General features: G+C 40.1%; 1 protein-coding gene across 1 annotated transcript; it reads right to left on the bottom strand.

The window, feature by feature from the left end:
• Window positions 1–447: 447 nt before the first annotated feature.
• IL22RA2 (interleukin 22 receptor subunit alpha 2) lies at window positions 448–16,275 on the bottom strand. The gene is made up of 5 exons (XM_004587337.2): window positions 16,016–16,275; window positions 13,571–13,706; window positions 10,831–11,009; window positions 1,726–1,889; window positions 448–597 (listed from the first exon to the last, which is right to left on the bottom strand). The coding sequence occupies exons 1-5, from the start codon at window positions 16,074–16,076 to the stop codon at window positions 448–450; spliced, it is 690 nt and encodes a 229-aa protein (XP_004587394.2). The 5' UTR covers window positions 16,077–16,275.
• Between the last annotated feature and the right edge of the window lie 667 nt (window positions 16,276–16,942).

Here is a 16,942-nt window from a genome sequence, read left to right as displayed (position 1 = left end):
CCAAAGCTGGAATCTAGAAGCTATTTCTGCGTCTCCCACTCAGGAGCAGGAGCCCATGGACATGGGCCATTCTCCACTGTTTTCCAAGGCTATAAGCAGGGAGCTGGATCAGAAGTGGAGCTACCAGGATTCAACCCAGCACTCACAATGGGATGCTGGTGCCATAGGCAGAGGACTAGCCAACAATGCTAATGTGCTGGCTTCTTCCTGACACAGCTAATCCTTTAGCTTCTAATTTTCAGGTCAGGGTGTGGGGGGTACTGGTTCTCAAATATATTTTACAAACTAAAAATTAAAAAAAAAGAATGGATAAGCAAAAAAGTCCCTCAAGCAAAACAGAAAATGCTGTAAGAAAACATGAAAGCAACCTAAGATCTTCGAGCACAAGTGGTGCTGTTCCCAGAGGAGACCTTTGGATTCTCATGTGGCAGGGCACTGCAGGCCGCTTCACAGGATGCCCACACATCTCTTTTTGCTTCTGTGACTTTGTCTATCTAATATGGGCTGATAGGTTTCAGCCACTACACAGAAGCTAGAGCGTGGTGTGAGAGTTGTGATTTCAATTACTCTTTGAGCTCCTTCATAAACCTTTTGTTCCTAGAGAGCAAAACAAAATCAGAAGATGAATGTTTTCAATAAAGTCACCAATTCTCTATCAGTATTGAAATTTGTAAAGTTATGCTGTCTTAGTAGCAGAGGGGCCATCCTCTGTCCCCAGGATCCTGGGCCAATGCAGGTGCCCACGTACCACCTGACTACTCCCTGAAGGGTGTCGACTGAACCAAGCTCTTTGACAAGAATCGAAACTATACAGTCAGACAAAAGGAGCAGATTTGCCGAAATAAGTGTCGATGTGCAATGTGTGTCCCAAGAGGCACGGAGCAGGATCCCTTAGTTCTGTCTAGTTCCCCTTTTCTGGTCACTGCACAGTTGGTGGCACTGTCACTTCCGGCTGCCCCTGAGATTGTGGGTTTTCTCCTGGTAGATGTCTCCCTTTCCCAGCTTTTTTTTTTTTTTTTTTTTTGCCTCTAAGTGTGTTTGAGTGGGGTTTCTGTTCCTTGTCACCAAAAGCACCCTGTCTTGGAAGGACATGGAAAAAGGAACCATTAACCACAGACCCCCAGCCAAGGAAGTGACAGTAGATTAGGGTATCCTGGACACACCGGTTTAAATATTCACGACTGTGACTCAAAAGCTTCTTTAGTATAAAGTATGTAAAGTCTATCAAGTGGTATTATGTCAGTTCAACTGAATTAAATAGCTACTGCAAATTTTAGGTATGCAAAGAAGACCAAATGCAGACAAGCTGAGTGACTGAAGGGGCACATTCACACACAACATGCATGCACACCTCTATATATGCATACACACATCCATATGCATGCAAATGTATACACAAACGCACTTATACATCTATACATACACACTTGTATAACTATATAAACATAAATACATCTTCACCTATAGACATGGACAAGTCTACACACATACATCTACTAACAGAGACACATGTACATCAGTGTATATACACATGTGTACCTTCATGATCATGCACCCACATGCACACACTCACAAACACATACATATTCTGATGATGCCAGCAACTACTTATCATGGTGAAAGTGAGAAAACAATTTTAAAAGATAAGGAGAAGTGAGAGGACATATACTACGGCCAAAATGTAAAGAAATAGAAGAAAAATACCTTTTAGCTATCTGAACTTACCTTTTTAAGCAAATTATTAATTATAAAAATGCGATATATTAGTTGATAGTGATTTTCCACTGATGTACCACTTTGGTCTTTCAAAGGGAAATTTGGAGCTTGGAGAATCACCAACAAAGATCCATTAATTCGGGTTATATTCACCACTGGAGGATCAATTTTTGCTGGAGAAAGAATACAAAATTTTGACAGATTGTTTAAGGATGTATTATCGTGCACAGACACACTATGCCTAATGATGGACCCTGACTAAATCAGAGATCTGGCAAAGCTCATAATGAAGAGACACTGGCAATTCCTGTGGCACAAGTTTCTGGGACGTTCCTTTAGGATCTGTTCTGTTTGCCGAAGACAGATGCTGCCTGATTTAGCTTTAAAATACTGACAGTCTCTGTGATTATTCTGGAAATTGCAGTATATGAAGTTATTTGCCAGGGGAAAATCTTAGAAAAAGACCAATACTATGTTCTTCAAGACATGAAATTTCACAGCAGTTTGAAACTCATTAGAAGACTTGACACTACAGCATTAATTTAGTAGATTTATGTCATGTAGTATTAACAACTGGAAGATTCAGAGCAGAGTTTGTGGCTGAGGAGTTTTGTTTCAAAACCATCAACCATTACTAACCTGGAAAGAGGACTACACAGTCGCTTAAATTGTTTTTTAAGGGGTTTTTAATTTAAGGGATGGAAGGACACAAATAAATATACCACACATACAGAGAGAAAATTAGAGGGAGGGACAGAAATAGCATGTTGGTCTGCTGATTTTCTTTCCAAAGCCTCAAATGGCCAAAATTTAGGTTTTTATTAGAGTCAGGAACTGAGAACACGACTAAAGTCTCCACCACTTGAGTCATCATCACCACCGCCAAGCATCTGCATTGGCAGGAAACTACTCAAGAGCTGGTGCCAGGAATCAAGCCCAGGTGCTCCAACATAATATCTAGTTTTCGCAGACACTAGACTGTACACTTGCCCTATGAGTTGTTCTAATTATTCCCATATTGCTAAGTATGGATTTCACCATTGCTTTCTTATATTCACTGTAATTTTTGTTTGTAGATTCATGTCTTATAATTCTTCAAAATTAGCTATTTTCTCTCTGTCTGTTCCTCCCACACACCTAGAAGAATCCTTCAAAATGTTTGTAGAAAAAGCAGAATTAAAAAATAAGCCACATAGACTATCCTAAAATCTGCTAAGTTCAGTAAAATTATGCTTCAACACTATGAACTGCTAAATACTAAAATGAAAATAGACACAAGACAGCTGAATAGTATCCTATAGCCATTTTAAGGTGTATAGAAGCTGGTTGAAATTGAAATGCCAATGCAGTAGTCACAGGATGTGGTTAAGAACTTGCATTTTCTAACATATTGGTTACTTAATACCATGTCAATTAACTCCATAATGTTTTAAATTGTTGTTGATGTTATGTTGGGGTTTTTAATTGGTCGGGACGATATTCTGCCAGCTCTGCTTTCAGACCAGAGATGATCTCCCCAAGAAGCCGTTGAATTTATCTGGACAATAAGATGCTGTACTCTATGCTTGGTATATGCTTGCAATGAAAGAATCTTGACTGAATTTGAACTGTAATACTGCAACAAGGTGGAGGAACCCACCATGGGGGGAGGGGGGCGGGGAGGGGTTAGGGGAATCCCAGAGCCTATTAAACAGTGTCACAAAATGAAATGTAATTAATTAAAAATAATTAGCTACAGCTTGGAGGCATCCACATCCTATAGGGGTGCTGGTTTGAGTCCTGGCTGCTCTGTTGCTAATCCAGCTCCCTATGAATTTGCCTGAGAAAGCAGCAGAAGCTGGCCTATATACTTGCCTCCCATGTAGAGGACCTGGATGAGGCTTTTGTCTCTTGCCTTTGGCCTGGTACAATCCTGCTTAACTGGGGGCATTTAAGGAATGAACCAACAGATGGAAAAATCTCTCTCTCACTGTCCCTCTGTAATTTTTCTTTCTAAATAAATAACTAAATTTCAAACATATTTTTAAAAATGTATGAATATGAGAGGGTCTTTAAAAGGTTCATGGAAAATGCATATTATTAGAGATCTATGTACCTGTATAGATTCATAGTTTTGTTTTTGAATTTCAACTCATTACTTATTAAAATTTATTTTTTCATTTTCCATGTGTGTGAACTTCTCTTATCAGACCTGTCTTCTAGCTCAGCAGTTTACTTTCATTTCTGTCTAATCTGATCTGTACCATATTGAATATTTTTGTTGTTTGACCCATAGCTAATCTGTCCTCTGTTTAGTTTTGTTCCAGGAAATACAGCCACAGTGATCTTTTCAATACATAAGTCTGGGCATAAGGGCCTGTGATGAAAATGACTGGAGGTAGTTATACTACTTGCACAGAGTATTCTTGTGCTTGGCCTGTCTTTCTGGGCCGACTTCACTTCACGCTGCCTCCTGCCTGTTCTCACTACACCCACTCTCTGGTGCTTGTTCGGCTTCCTCTTGCCCAGGCAGCCTTGAGCCTTGTCTCCCCTTTATGTGGAACGCTCTATTCTACCCTTGGTTTGGTCAGCTCCAGAATCACTTCCCTAGGGATGCTTTTCTTGACCTCCCTGATTGGTTCTGTCCTTGCCTAGGTTCTCAAAGCCTTGTGCATTTCCTCTGTGTTCCTCATAGAAAGATATTGTTTTATCCCTGTTTGTGAATTTTGTTAATATTTGCCTTTCTCATTCAACAGAAACAGGCATTTTTACATCTGTTGTGATGGCTGTATTTCTTCTGAAATCTAGCACGATGTCTGAAACATGGTTAATGCCTTATTAGCACTTGATAAATGAAAAAGGGGCAAAATGTTTCTGTAATCTGACTGCAGTGCATCCCATTACAAAATTGGCTGTGGACATTTAGCCTTATAGTTAGCATGCTGTTAAGACTGTTCATTTCTATGTTGGATTATTTGGAGTTGATTGCCAGCTCTAGCTCTTGACTCCAGGTTCTTGATAACAAAAACCCAGGAAAGTAGCAGGGAATGTCTCAAATGATCAGGTTCTGCCACCTGCATGGGAGACCTGGACTGAGTTTACAGCTTCCTGTTTGGCCTGGCTCAGCCCTGGTTTGTTGAATCAAGTTGAAGAGTGGACCAACAGATAGGAGCTCGCTATTTGTCTCTTTTTCAAATTAACAATTAAAAATAAGAAAAGACAAGGGAAGATGAGAACACAAAAGAAAAGGCAGGAAAATAAGGGAAAATAAAAGGAAAGAAAAGAAGGGAAAAAGAAAAGAAAAGGAGACCTATCCAAAACTCTACAAATGTATTTTTAATTCAAAAAGTTCTGAATTCAGTAATGTTAGAAACTTTATCAAGCATTTTAAGTGATTGGGTCCTGCTTTGCTTTGTTTTTAAACCTTGATTTGTGTCCCAGTGTACCAGGAATCATAACTTCTTAACCAAAAATAACATCTTACTGCTTAGAAAAAGGACCCACGGCAGCCAACACGCAATGTTGGCTTATTAGCTTGAGTCACAGACTCTGGGAACATGCTGTCCTAATTGTGTTTTTCTAAACAGGATTTTCAGAAAACCTCAGGAGAGGTTGTAGGAGACTGTAAAGCTAGAGGGGAAGGAGACAGATGAAGGCTAGGGTTCCTAATGTTGACTGTTAAATAGGCAGCGTTTCTATTTTTCTTTATTACGAGGTCCTGGTATAAAAACGATTATCAACATGGTCCAAGGCTTTAAGTGAAGTTAGCCATACAGAAAAAGCAAACCACTCTAACCTAATTCTTAACTGTCTTAACTTGTTTTTACAATTATTTATTCATGTATTTTAAAACCCAGATTGGGGGCGGGGAGAATACTCTCATCTCTCGATTCACTCGTCATACTTTGCCACAGCTGGAGCTGAGTCAGACTGAAGTCAGGATTCCATAATTCAATCCAGATGTCTCACAAGGGAGGCAGAACCAAACCAGTTAAGCCATGCTGCTGCCTCGCAGGATATGCATTGGAACAAAGCTGGAATTGAGACCAGGTACTCTACCTTGTGGCAATGTTACTGCAGATGACATCTTAACTGTAGTTCAAATTCTGCTCTCACTATTCCAATGCAAACAGAACAAATCATCTTAGCCACTGTTTTTGGCTATCCTTATCCAACTAACCTAATGGGCAAGAGGAGGCTTTGTTTGATGAATAAGTTTTAACTTGATCCCATTTCAAGCCTTCATGTAACAAACCACTCTGGAAATCCTCTTCATATGTGAATACCAGCTCAGTCATACAACCTTCTGCTAATTGGAAAGCCAGAGACAAAAAGGGAGTTTTCTGAATCCCATTACATTTAGCATTGTGTATATGAGCCAATTTAATTGGATCTAATTGGGAGTGCATCAGTTAGAAGAGGTATATGGATGAACCCCTAGTTTTAAGATACAGAATGTGACTATTTCTGTGTCTATCCGAATATACCCACTGAAAATGGTATCTTTTTAAAAAAAAAATCTAGGTGAGAGTGGGCATTGTGGCATGGTAGGTTAATTTGGAGTGCCAATTTGGGTCCTAGATACCCTGCTAATGCATAATGCACCTGGGGAGTCTGCCAACGTTGGTCTAAGTACGTGAGTTCCTGCTATCTGCATGGGAGATCTGAATGGAGCGCCCCGTTGCCAACCTTTTTTGACTCACCCTTGAATGTTATAGGTATTTGGAGAGTAAACCAATAGATAAAAGCCAGTTTCTCTCTCTCTCTCTCTCTCTCGTCTTTCTTTCCTCTCTTCCTCTCTCTCTTATTATTTTGCCTTTCAAGTAAGTAAATAAATCTTAAAAAAAAAAAAAAACCTAAATGAATATGGAGTTGCAAGGGACTGAGAAGATCCAAAACAAACTTGAAAAAGCAATAAAGTAGGAGGTATCACAGCTCCCAGTTTCAAATCTTACTATCAAAAAAATATAAAATGGCATCAAGAGACTGTTCTACTGGCCCAATGATAAATATTGGCACAAAAGATAGATAACTATAGTATAGAATGGAGTCTCGAGGTTAACTGCACTTCTAAGGCAAACTGATTTTCAACACAATTTCCACACTCAGTGGCAACATATTATTAGTCTTGATGCCAGAAAAACTGGATAACCACACATGGCAGGGGTGGAGGGTAAGAGAGACGCGAAGGCATGGAACTCTTACTTCAACCTTACAACCTGAACTTAAAATGGATTGAAGATTGAAACATAAGAGCTAAAACTACAAAACACTTAGAAGAAATAATATAAGCCTGTACAAGGAAGTACAGCGTAAATCTTGGACATGTCACCAAAAACACAAACAACAACATACATGAACTGAGCTTCATCAAAGTTAAAAACTTTTGTGCTTTAAATAGCCTCATCCAAAAAATGAAAAGACTTCTCACTAAAAGGAGAAAATAATTGAAAATTATCAGGTAGATTAGGGACCAATATCCATAATGCATGAGGAATTCTCACACCTCAAAATAAAAAGATAAATAATCCCACTTTAAAAAAAGGCACATGGCAGGTATTTGATCTAATGATTAAGACATAGGTTAGATGTTTGCATATTATTTGTGAGAGCCCCGAGGTGTTCCTGGTTTAAACTTCCAACGGTGATGATAAAGTGTTTTATTTCTTTTTCTGATACCCAGGTCAATGACCTCTATTGAATTGATACCCAGGTCAATGACCTCTATTGGTTTGGAGCAGTGCAATCCAACCATTGAAGGTATCTGGGTAGTGGTTCGGATGAAAACCATCTCTCCCTCTCCTTCCCTTTTCTCTGTCTCTCTTTCTCTCTCATTTACTTCCCCCATTCCCTGCTTCAATGCCTCTCTCTCTCTCTCTCTCTCTCTCTCTCTCTCTCTCTAATCTATCTATATCTATTTTTATTTTCCTCTGTCTACTTTCTCTCCACCTCTGACATTTTTAACATTACTTTTTAAAAGCTCTATTTATTTTTATCAAAAAGGCAGATTTACAGAGAGAAGTAGAGACAGAGAAAGATATTTTGTCTGTTGGTTTACTCCCCAAGTAGCTGAAATGCCCAGGGTTAAGCTGATCTGAAGCCAGGATCAAGGAAATTCTTCTGGGCCTCCCACGTGGGTATAACATCCCAGGACTGTGGGCCACCCTCTCCTGCTTTCTCCAGTCCACAAGCAGGGAGCTGGAAGGGAAGTGAAGCAGTGGGGACAAAACCCATATGGGGTCTGGGCTCATGCAAAGTGAGGATTTAATTATTGAGCCATTGTGCTCGTCCACCTCTCAAAATTTTTAAAAACATATGAAAGGTAGATTTTCAGAGAGAAGGAGAGACAGGAAGAGAAGGATCTACCATGTATTGCCACTCTCCAAGTGGTTACAATGTCCCAAGTTGGGCTGACCTGATCTGAAGCCAGGAGTTTCTTCCAGGTTTCCCGCATGGATGCAGGAGCCCAGTGACTTGGGTCATCCTCCACTGCTTTCCCAGATATATCAGCAAGGAGCTGGATGGGAAGTGGATCAGCAGAGATACGAAGCAGAGCTTATATGGGATGCCAGCACTTGAAGGTGGAAGATTAGCCAGCTAAGCTACCATGTCAGCCCCTCAAATTACTTTAAAAGACAGGCATAGACTCTGAGTAAAGAATTATCTAAGGATATACCAATGGCAAATAAACAAATAAGATGGTGCTCTATATGATTAATAGACTAATGCAAATCAAAGCCATAAGAACTACTATTTAATAATAAAAATAATTAATAAATGTTACAAAAAAGTGGAAAAATCAGAATTCTTATCCACTGCTGGAAAGAACGTAAAATGCAATAGACACTTTGAAAACTACTGAGTGTCCCCTAACTATTTAAATTAAATATAATGTTATCATGAGACCTAGAAAATCCACCTGTAGGTGTATACCCAATAGAAACACATTCCTACACAAAACTTGTGCAGAAACATTTATTGAAATTATTCATAATAATCCAAAAACAGAAATGACAAAAATACCCATCAACTAAGGAATGGATAAATAAAATTTGCTGTGCTAGTATAATGGAATATTATTTAACCATAAAAGGTAACAAAGTGTTGATTTACTCTGTAACAGTGAATTTTAAAAATGGCACTAAGTGAAAACAATTAAAGGGTCATATATTTTATAATTCTGTTCATGTGAAATGTCCAGAAGAGGGAACTCTATAGTGATAGAAAGTAGAGTAGTGGTTTTTAGGACTAGGGAGCTGAGGTACTGAAGTAATAGAAAAGCAGTAGTTTTAGGGCTAATGGTTTCTCCTTGAGGTGACAAAAAATGTTCTAAAATGGACTCTGATGATATGCATACATATCTGTGAATATACTGAAATCACTGAATTGTGCAGATATGGGTGAATTTTAAGGTGTGTAAAAGCTCATGTTCTCCATGCCCTTACTTATCCTGTGGATTTATAAGCAAAATCATCATGTGGAAGAGCTGGAATCTGTATAGAGCCTCAACAATATGAAATTGCTCTCACCCACACCATGGTTAGACTGCTACTGCTTCCCAGTAACAGAGGTCAGCACTTCACCCCCACTACTACAGTGTCATCCTCCAGGGGCTCTCATCAGCAACTTAGTTGTAATTAGATTTTTGTTGTTGTTCCTTTCCAATAGGAAAGTGAGGGGAAAATCACTGGAGTAGACACTCATCAGGTTTCAGATTTTCAATCATTGTTTCAATGCTTTCATTAGAAGATGACCTTCAAGTACACAAACCCAGATAAAGGTAGTGAATGTCTTATTCATGAACATGGTACCCCATGCCATATTACTTATAGCAAATAAAGTAAGGTAATCCGGTAGAAATTAAGCAAGGTGTCATTTTTATAGGAATGTTCAGGCTTTTCAAATATCTCATCCCTGAGAAACCTATGGCTTTATTTGAAAGTAAAATGGATAATTGAAAACTCAGTTTGACAGGCAACACATTATGGAGGTGGTATGTGAACAGAAATGTGTTTTAAGACTATGAACAATACATGTTGCTGTTTCTTGGACAGACAGAGCTCACTGGTGTAGGACACAAGTACTGAAAGTGAGGGTAAGAAATTCTCACTATCATATCCAGTGAACAACTCAAGGAATATTTTGTTTTCTCAGTGCTTGAACTTAAGTGCTTCTGATTAAAAAAAAAAAAAGGCCATTTCAAAACATTGGAAATTGAAGATGCCTCCTGACCATTTGGAGCTCTTTATTCCATTGAACCATTGAGGGGAAAATGAAGTTGTAGTGATGGTTTCTGACTATCCTGGGGAAATAAAATTGTTGCAACTACAACAAGGATCAGCTAGAAAGATGCTTTGTGTCCTCTGGTGTATTTCTTACAACTTCTGCATTCAGTCACCAAAATTGGTATCAGATTATATCAAAACAACACAGGGAAAGCCAAAAGGACTCAAGTTGCTTGTGGATAAGGAACTCAAGGACTGGCCGAAAGGAGAGTGAATGCTGAGTAATGTGGGAAGAAGTGTCAGATAACTTACCACAGCTTCATGATAGCGGCAATGATGAAGACTGCGATAAATGCATATCTTTCTTTCCTAGTCTGTTAGGTACATCCTTACATTTATACTTTATTTTTCTCTATTTTTTATACAAGGCTTATTGGCCATAGTCAATCTTATCATTTATATCTTAGATGACATTTTTCTACAATTCTAAGCTAGAATATGAATAAACATTCAGAAATTGACATAGAGAAAGCACTTTTGGTCTCCCTCTGGAGGAAGCTATTAGAAGCCTTAATTTCCTCAGTAGAACATTCTTTTTAGCATAGGTTTCTTGGGGGAAATTCATTCTCCTGTTTGAAAAGGGATTAGGTATTGCAGCCTCTTTTCGGCTGTCTGAAAATGCTTGGTAGAGGGAAGGCCCTGCAAGAAGATGCAGTCATATTTGAATCCTAACCCAGGTAGTGCTGGCCAACAGAGGATAATAATAGAAGCAAACTCCTTAGAGCAGTTGTGGGAGGCAAATGAGATGCTGGGTGGACCTCAGCCAGCACAGAGCCTGGTGACCAGCCACACTGGGGCGGGGCTGTCATGGGTAAGAAGAGCAAAGGCAAGATAAATCTGTGGCACTCACTTTCCCACAAGGGCATGAAGCGTGGCGAATTGCTCCAATCTGACAACTTTCCGGGCCAGACTGTGCTCACCCTCCCGTAATAAAGCTCCTGTAGGTCCGAGGTCTCATTGGTCAGGTCACAAGAGAGTTCTTGGATGCCCCAACAATCCTCCTTGTTTTTCCATCCATATTGTCCATATCTGTAGGAAGCAAAAGGCAAAGATCTGACTTTAATTCCTCCAGCCTATTGGGTTTCTAACTTTTTCATTTTGTCTTCGTTAGGTTGAAGCCTACTTTCTAAATCTCATATCAGTACTACTGGGCAAGTCCAGGCTGCTCTTAACTATCTTTAAATGCACTCCTTTCTGTTAACCCAAGCACTGTCTTGCTTAAAAAAAAACACTCAACCCTGACATCTTCTGCATCCCTCACTTAAGGATTTTTATACTTTACTGCCTGTGACTTCCATTGGTTAGTACTTGCTTTCCAAGTCCTTAGTGTTTTTGAGGGTTCATCTCCTTGTGGTTTTTCCCTACTCCTCATGGGTTTGGTGTTGAGTAACAGGGCTGATGCTGAGAGGTTGCTACTGCTTTGCTTTCCCAACACACAGGTTTGGTCCTGTCATTGAAAACTGAGTGGAAGTTGTAGTGAGGAGTCAACAGCAAGCAAGTAAATAGAGTTTGGGAGACAGGAAGGATGGTGAGTTGAAGAGGCAAGACAGGTTGACTCAGCCTGTGGTCAGGAGATGGTGTAACAGCTCAAAGGTAAATTAATGGCTTCACTTCCTCACTAGTATGCCAATCATGGTACATGCAATCAGGCGATGGTTTGGACACAGGAGGAACTTGAAGCCAAATGGGAAGATTTCCCCAAATCTTTATGTGGAAAAACTTGAAATCTCACTTTCTAGCCATATAATGGGAAGGCTGATGATATCTGTGTTATGTAACCTATGTGATTACTGCAGTTCCTTTGTATCAAAAACTGAATAGAATATGAAAACAAATAATATAGAAAAAAATGTAATTGGGCCTGGTACAATGACTCAGTGGCTAAATCCTTCGCTTGCATATGCTGGATCCCATATCAGTACTGGTTCATGCTTAGGCTGCTCCACTTTCCATCCAGCTCCCTGCTTATGGGTTGGGAAAGCTGGAGAGGATGGCCCAAAGCCTTGGGACCCTGCACCCACATGGGAGACCTGGAAGAAGCGCCTGGCTCCTGGCTTCGGATCAGCTGAGCTCTGGCCGTGGTGGCCCACTTGGGGAGCGAACCAGTGGTTGCAAGATCTTTCTCTCTTTCTCTCCTTTTCTCTGGAAATTGGCCCTTCCAATAAAAAAAAATAAATCTTTAAAAACTGAGTAGAATATGGAAACAAATAGTTTAGAATATAATTGAAGACATAAATGCATTTTTAAAATTTCTAGTTTAACACACATCTTTATCCGATGTTTTGAAAATCTAAATAAAAGACACAAAAAGTATCTCATGTTGCATATGTATCTAAAAAAACCCTCTGAGTATGGAAAAATATTATCATTTTAAATCAGGAGTGCCTATTTCCAGGCATTAATCCAGAAAAGTCATCGATCCTATCTGTTTTGGCAAGTGCCCAGCAGCAGTAAGTAGCCTGCAGATCACAAGAGAGGAGAGAACCGTGGCATGTTTGTTTGCGTCCAAACTTGTCCAAGGCTTCATTCAATCCTGAGAAGAATTTTCAAATAGCAAACCTACTCCGAACAATAACTTCAATGAAAAGTGTACTGTGCACACTCACTTCTATATTTGCCACTGCACTGTGCTACATTATCAATAGTTCTTTCTTAGCTGGGTATGGTTCTAGGCCAAACAAGTTGTTTCCAGCATTTATTCAGCAAAATTGGGTGGTGCCCTCTTACCTATGTGGAATATATTCCAAGATCTTCTGTAGATGCATGAAACCTGGGTTAGCATTTAATCCTGCACTTTTTCCTAAGTATACATACCTAAGAGAGTTTGTAAGTTAGGCAATAACTGATAACATAATAGCACAATCATAACAATAGATTATGATAAATGTCTTGTCAATGTGTTTTCTCACTCTCTCAAAATCATATTTTGCTCACTGTTCTTTGTACCTGTGACATTGCATGTGCAATGGGAATATGTATATAAGATGTGATGAAATTAGATGTAGCTGTGGTGACTCAGTGTTGGGATACTGTGGAAGAGTTACTTGCACACAAGTGCTGCTGTATTGCAGCAGTGCAGTTGATAACAATACGGTTGCTCAGTGAGGGACAAGTAACAACTCACATAGTGTAAACTATTCAGAACAGAGGGATGATTTACATTTTGGGCAGGTAGGAACAGAACCATGTGGGACTTCATCATGCTACTCAGTGTTCTGAGTAATTTCAAATTTAGGAATCGCTTATTTTTGGAAATATCTACTGAACATGTTTAGACCATGGGTAAGTGCAAGCTGCTGTGTGGAGGGCCCACTGTATGCTAGGTACTATTGTAGAGCCTAAGTTGGGTGTGTGAGAGTTCAGTGGTTAGCCCTTAGGCAGGAAGTGGCTACCAGCCCCACTGATTGCAAACAGGCTTGCATTTGGAATCCCTGGGAAGTTTTCAGGCGAGACAAGTCACTTCTATTCCTGCCTTTGCTTGTTTTCAGCACCTCTGAAATAGAAAAATGCTCATATCCTTGTCCTCTTGCACATTAGAACATGTTACTCCATAGCTTTGTCTGCTGTGGAAACATGCTCAGCTTACGTACATTTTGTACTGCACAAAGTAGACACTGCTGTTGTCAGGACAAGCGCTCCCAGGCTGCCAGTGTAGAATGTTGTGGAAATTTTGGGACTGAAATTGGACATTCTGAGGTTTCTGAGGTTTGTGGACTGGCTGAGATTCTAAAATAAGAAGAGAAGGGAAGACATGGAACATTACTGTGGGCACCATTGTTATCAATACGAGTTTTCATTGTAGCAGTTGTTCTCAGCACAGGTAGTGGTGGTGGAGTCTCCAATTCAACATTTTGAATGTTGCATGCAATGACTTTAGTGCATGGTAAAGTTTCAGAACAACATGTGCCACGCTATGTGCCAGGAGAGGGAAGAACCGAACCTGGCATGCCTGGCTTGCGCTTTCTTCCTTGAATCATGTAGCACATAAGAATTGACTCTCAGGGATTCATGAATCTCATGGAGGTAAGAGACCTAAGGCAACATTTTCTTCTTGAGTCCAAGGTTTCTGACAAAGGATGAGAAATTGGGCAGAGGTAGAAACTAGGAAGCAAATTCTGTTTTCTCCCATAACCTCATCATTATCTGTCATGCCCTGTCCTTACTTTGGCTCCAGGGTTGGTCTGCTTTCTTGCTCCTCCATGCCAGGAAGAATGCCTTCCTAGGAGCTCTGCGTTGACCTTCCCTTTGTGTGGAGTAGGCTTCCCTGAGTTTTCACATAGCTCCTTTCTCCCCTTCTTTTAAGTCTTTACTCAATTATCATCCTTGTCAACATGGAAGAAAATACTCCCATGCCCTTGATCTTAGCTCTGAAATGTCAAGATTCGTTATTTTCTAATGATTGGGTCCCATTTCCACAGGTTGTTATTACCATTCTTACCTCCAAAACAGTATAAATATTGCTATCTGGATTTGGTTTGTTCTTATTTTTTACATTTTTGGACTTCTTTCAGGGCATCCAAGGGTTATGTGTCCTGTCCATCAAATGAGAAAGTTCTATTGTTTAGGTGAATTTTATTCACCAACAGCACTATCCAATCAATCACAGATAACACATTAAATTTCTGGAAGCTCAGGATACGATAAGGCACAATTCCCGGAGCAAATACCCTTTATCTCTTCTGTCTATGGACTCCTTCTCTCTTTTGTGTAATAACATTGCTACCTCCACCTAGAGTAATGGCAACTCACTCTGCAGCAGGTACTGGGGGTTTCCTCTGCATTATCTTATTGAATTTATTCAGCTCTCCTATGAGAAAGAGGCATTGTGGTTTCCTTCTGAGAGACTAAAAGTCTAAGCCTTGGAGAGATGTTGGAGAAAATGATGGACATGACTTTGAATCTAGGCTGTCAGATTGCAGAACGTAGTTCTTAACTATCATGTGTGACCAATTGCAGCCCCTGAAGAGAGGAACTAATGGGAGATACAGAACAAGGTGGAGATTGAGAATTTCCTTTCTCCTCCCCCTGTTAACCTCCTTTAGTTGATGTTCATTGAATATTGATCAAATATGAATAGTAATATGACAGACAGTGTGCTCAAAGCTTTACAACTGATATAAATCCCAAACCGTCAAATAAGGTAGCTATGTTTACTACTGCATTTGACAGAAGAGGCAACTGGGAATTATAGAAGTTGTATATCTTGCTCAAGATTACAGGCATGGTAAGATGCAGAGTCAGAGTTGAGAATTCCTGTCATATTCTGCTCGGTGCATCTTTGTGGACACACAGGACCAAAGGCATGGTCTATCTGAATCCACATGTTGCTGCAGGTTGGAAGTCTGACATTTGCTGGGCATCTAGAGTCCTGGGAAGTCGCAGGGGGCTCTTAGCCTGAGAGGCATCCATCTTTAACTTGGGACTGTGACAGCCTGCTTAGAAGTGTGTTGTTGCTAAAACAAGCTCTACATGATTGAAAAGTTCTCCCAGGATATCAGGAACAAATTCTTTTATGTTCATTTTGGTCCCTCAATTGTGTGAGGCATTGCTCTAAGCCCTGGACTTCTATTAACTCCTCTTCACAATGACCCATAATCCCCAGCCTATAGACTAGTAAGTGGAGGCATGAGAGTGTAAAGACAATTGCCCAGATTTCCTAGACAGTAAGTGGCATAATTGAAATGCAGACTCTGACAGCCTGGTTTGTATTTAAGTACCAGTAAACATGATGTTAAAGTGTGCCTTAAAGGCAAACACAGTGCTACAGAGAGTAGTGGGTGCACATCTGCCCAGCTCACATGAAGATTCTCGTACTCATAGGAGTATCTCCTTCCTAGGAGGCTCCCATTAAGGGGATGCAGAGCTATGCAGGCTGCAGGTAGAAACTGACCCCATGCCTGCTCTGATTCTTTACAGACCAAAGAAACTTGAAGATTTTACCAATCCCAGAAAAGCACCAGATTCACTTAGAACAGTCCCTTGGCCTGACACAAATGACAATATTGAGTGTCATTAAAAAGTCATTAAGCACTTACCTGCTACACCAGTCAGGAACAAGTGGATGAGGACACCCAGGGAGCACTGCTTAGGCATCATGGTTCCAAGTGTGACTGTCTAGTCTGGAAGCCAAGATTTTCTTCAAAGTGAAGATGGTTCAGAAGAGGAAACTGAAAAATCCACAGCCCTCTCCTGGGTTCTTCGCCTTTGGTTAAGTGGTTCCTTGAAGCAAATTTGTTACTTCATTCAAAGAAGGAACTTCATGGAAAACAGAATTAAAGATATTAATTCAGGTGCAAAAAAATGTTTTTAAATAAAACGATGACAACAAACTAATTTTTTAGTTTGTGGTTATTGTGGCACCATGAGTTAGGCCACTGACTGTGATGCTGGCACATTGTTTTTGGAAATTGGGAAGTTGATTCTATCCCAGATGCTCTGCTTCTGATCCAGCACCTTATTAATGTGCCTGGGAAGGCAGCAGAAGGTGGTCCAAGCACCTGAGTCTCTGCCACCCACGTGGGAGACTCAGGTGGAATTTCAGGCTCCTGACTTCAGCCTGGCACAGACCTGTATATTACACACTTTAAGGAGTGAACCAGAGGATAGATTTGTTTCTGCCTCTGTCTCTCCCTATCTCTCTGTTACTGTGCCTTTCCAAAAACAAAAACAAACATAAAAAGAGAAAGAAAGAAAAAGGAACTCAAGTATAGTTTTTTTTCATAGTTTACAGAAATTTTGAAGATCCGTATTTTAGGAGTATTACAAAAGTATAAGAACCACTCCCAAAAGTGTTTGCTGCAGTCACTGCTATTTGGAAGCTTGTTATCGCTTGGGCTGTGTTAGCTGTGGGAAAGCAAAATGACTGTGCAACTTGCAAGCAGGTGAGTGGATGAAACAACTCAGGAAACTTTAGGGTAATTTGGCCCAGTAGGCGGAGAGGCTGCAGGTGATTAAGACAGGGT

Source organism: Ochotona princeps, chromosome 1, assembly GCF_030435755.1.
Source record: "Ochotona princeps isolate mOchPri1 chromosome 1, mOchPri1.hap1, whole genome shotgun sequence".
Classification (NCBI taxonomy): domain Eukaryota; kingdom Metazoa; phylum Chordata; class Mammalia; order Lagomorpha; family Ochotonidae; genus Ochotona; species Ochotona princeps.
Note: the sequence above shows the minus strand (reverse complement) of the source record. Positions and strands in the feature narration are given on the sequence as shown.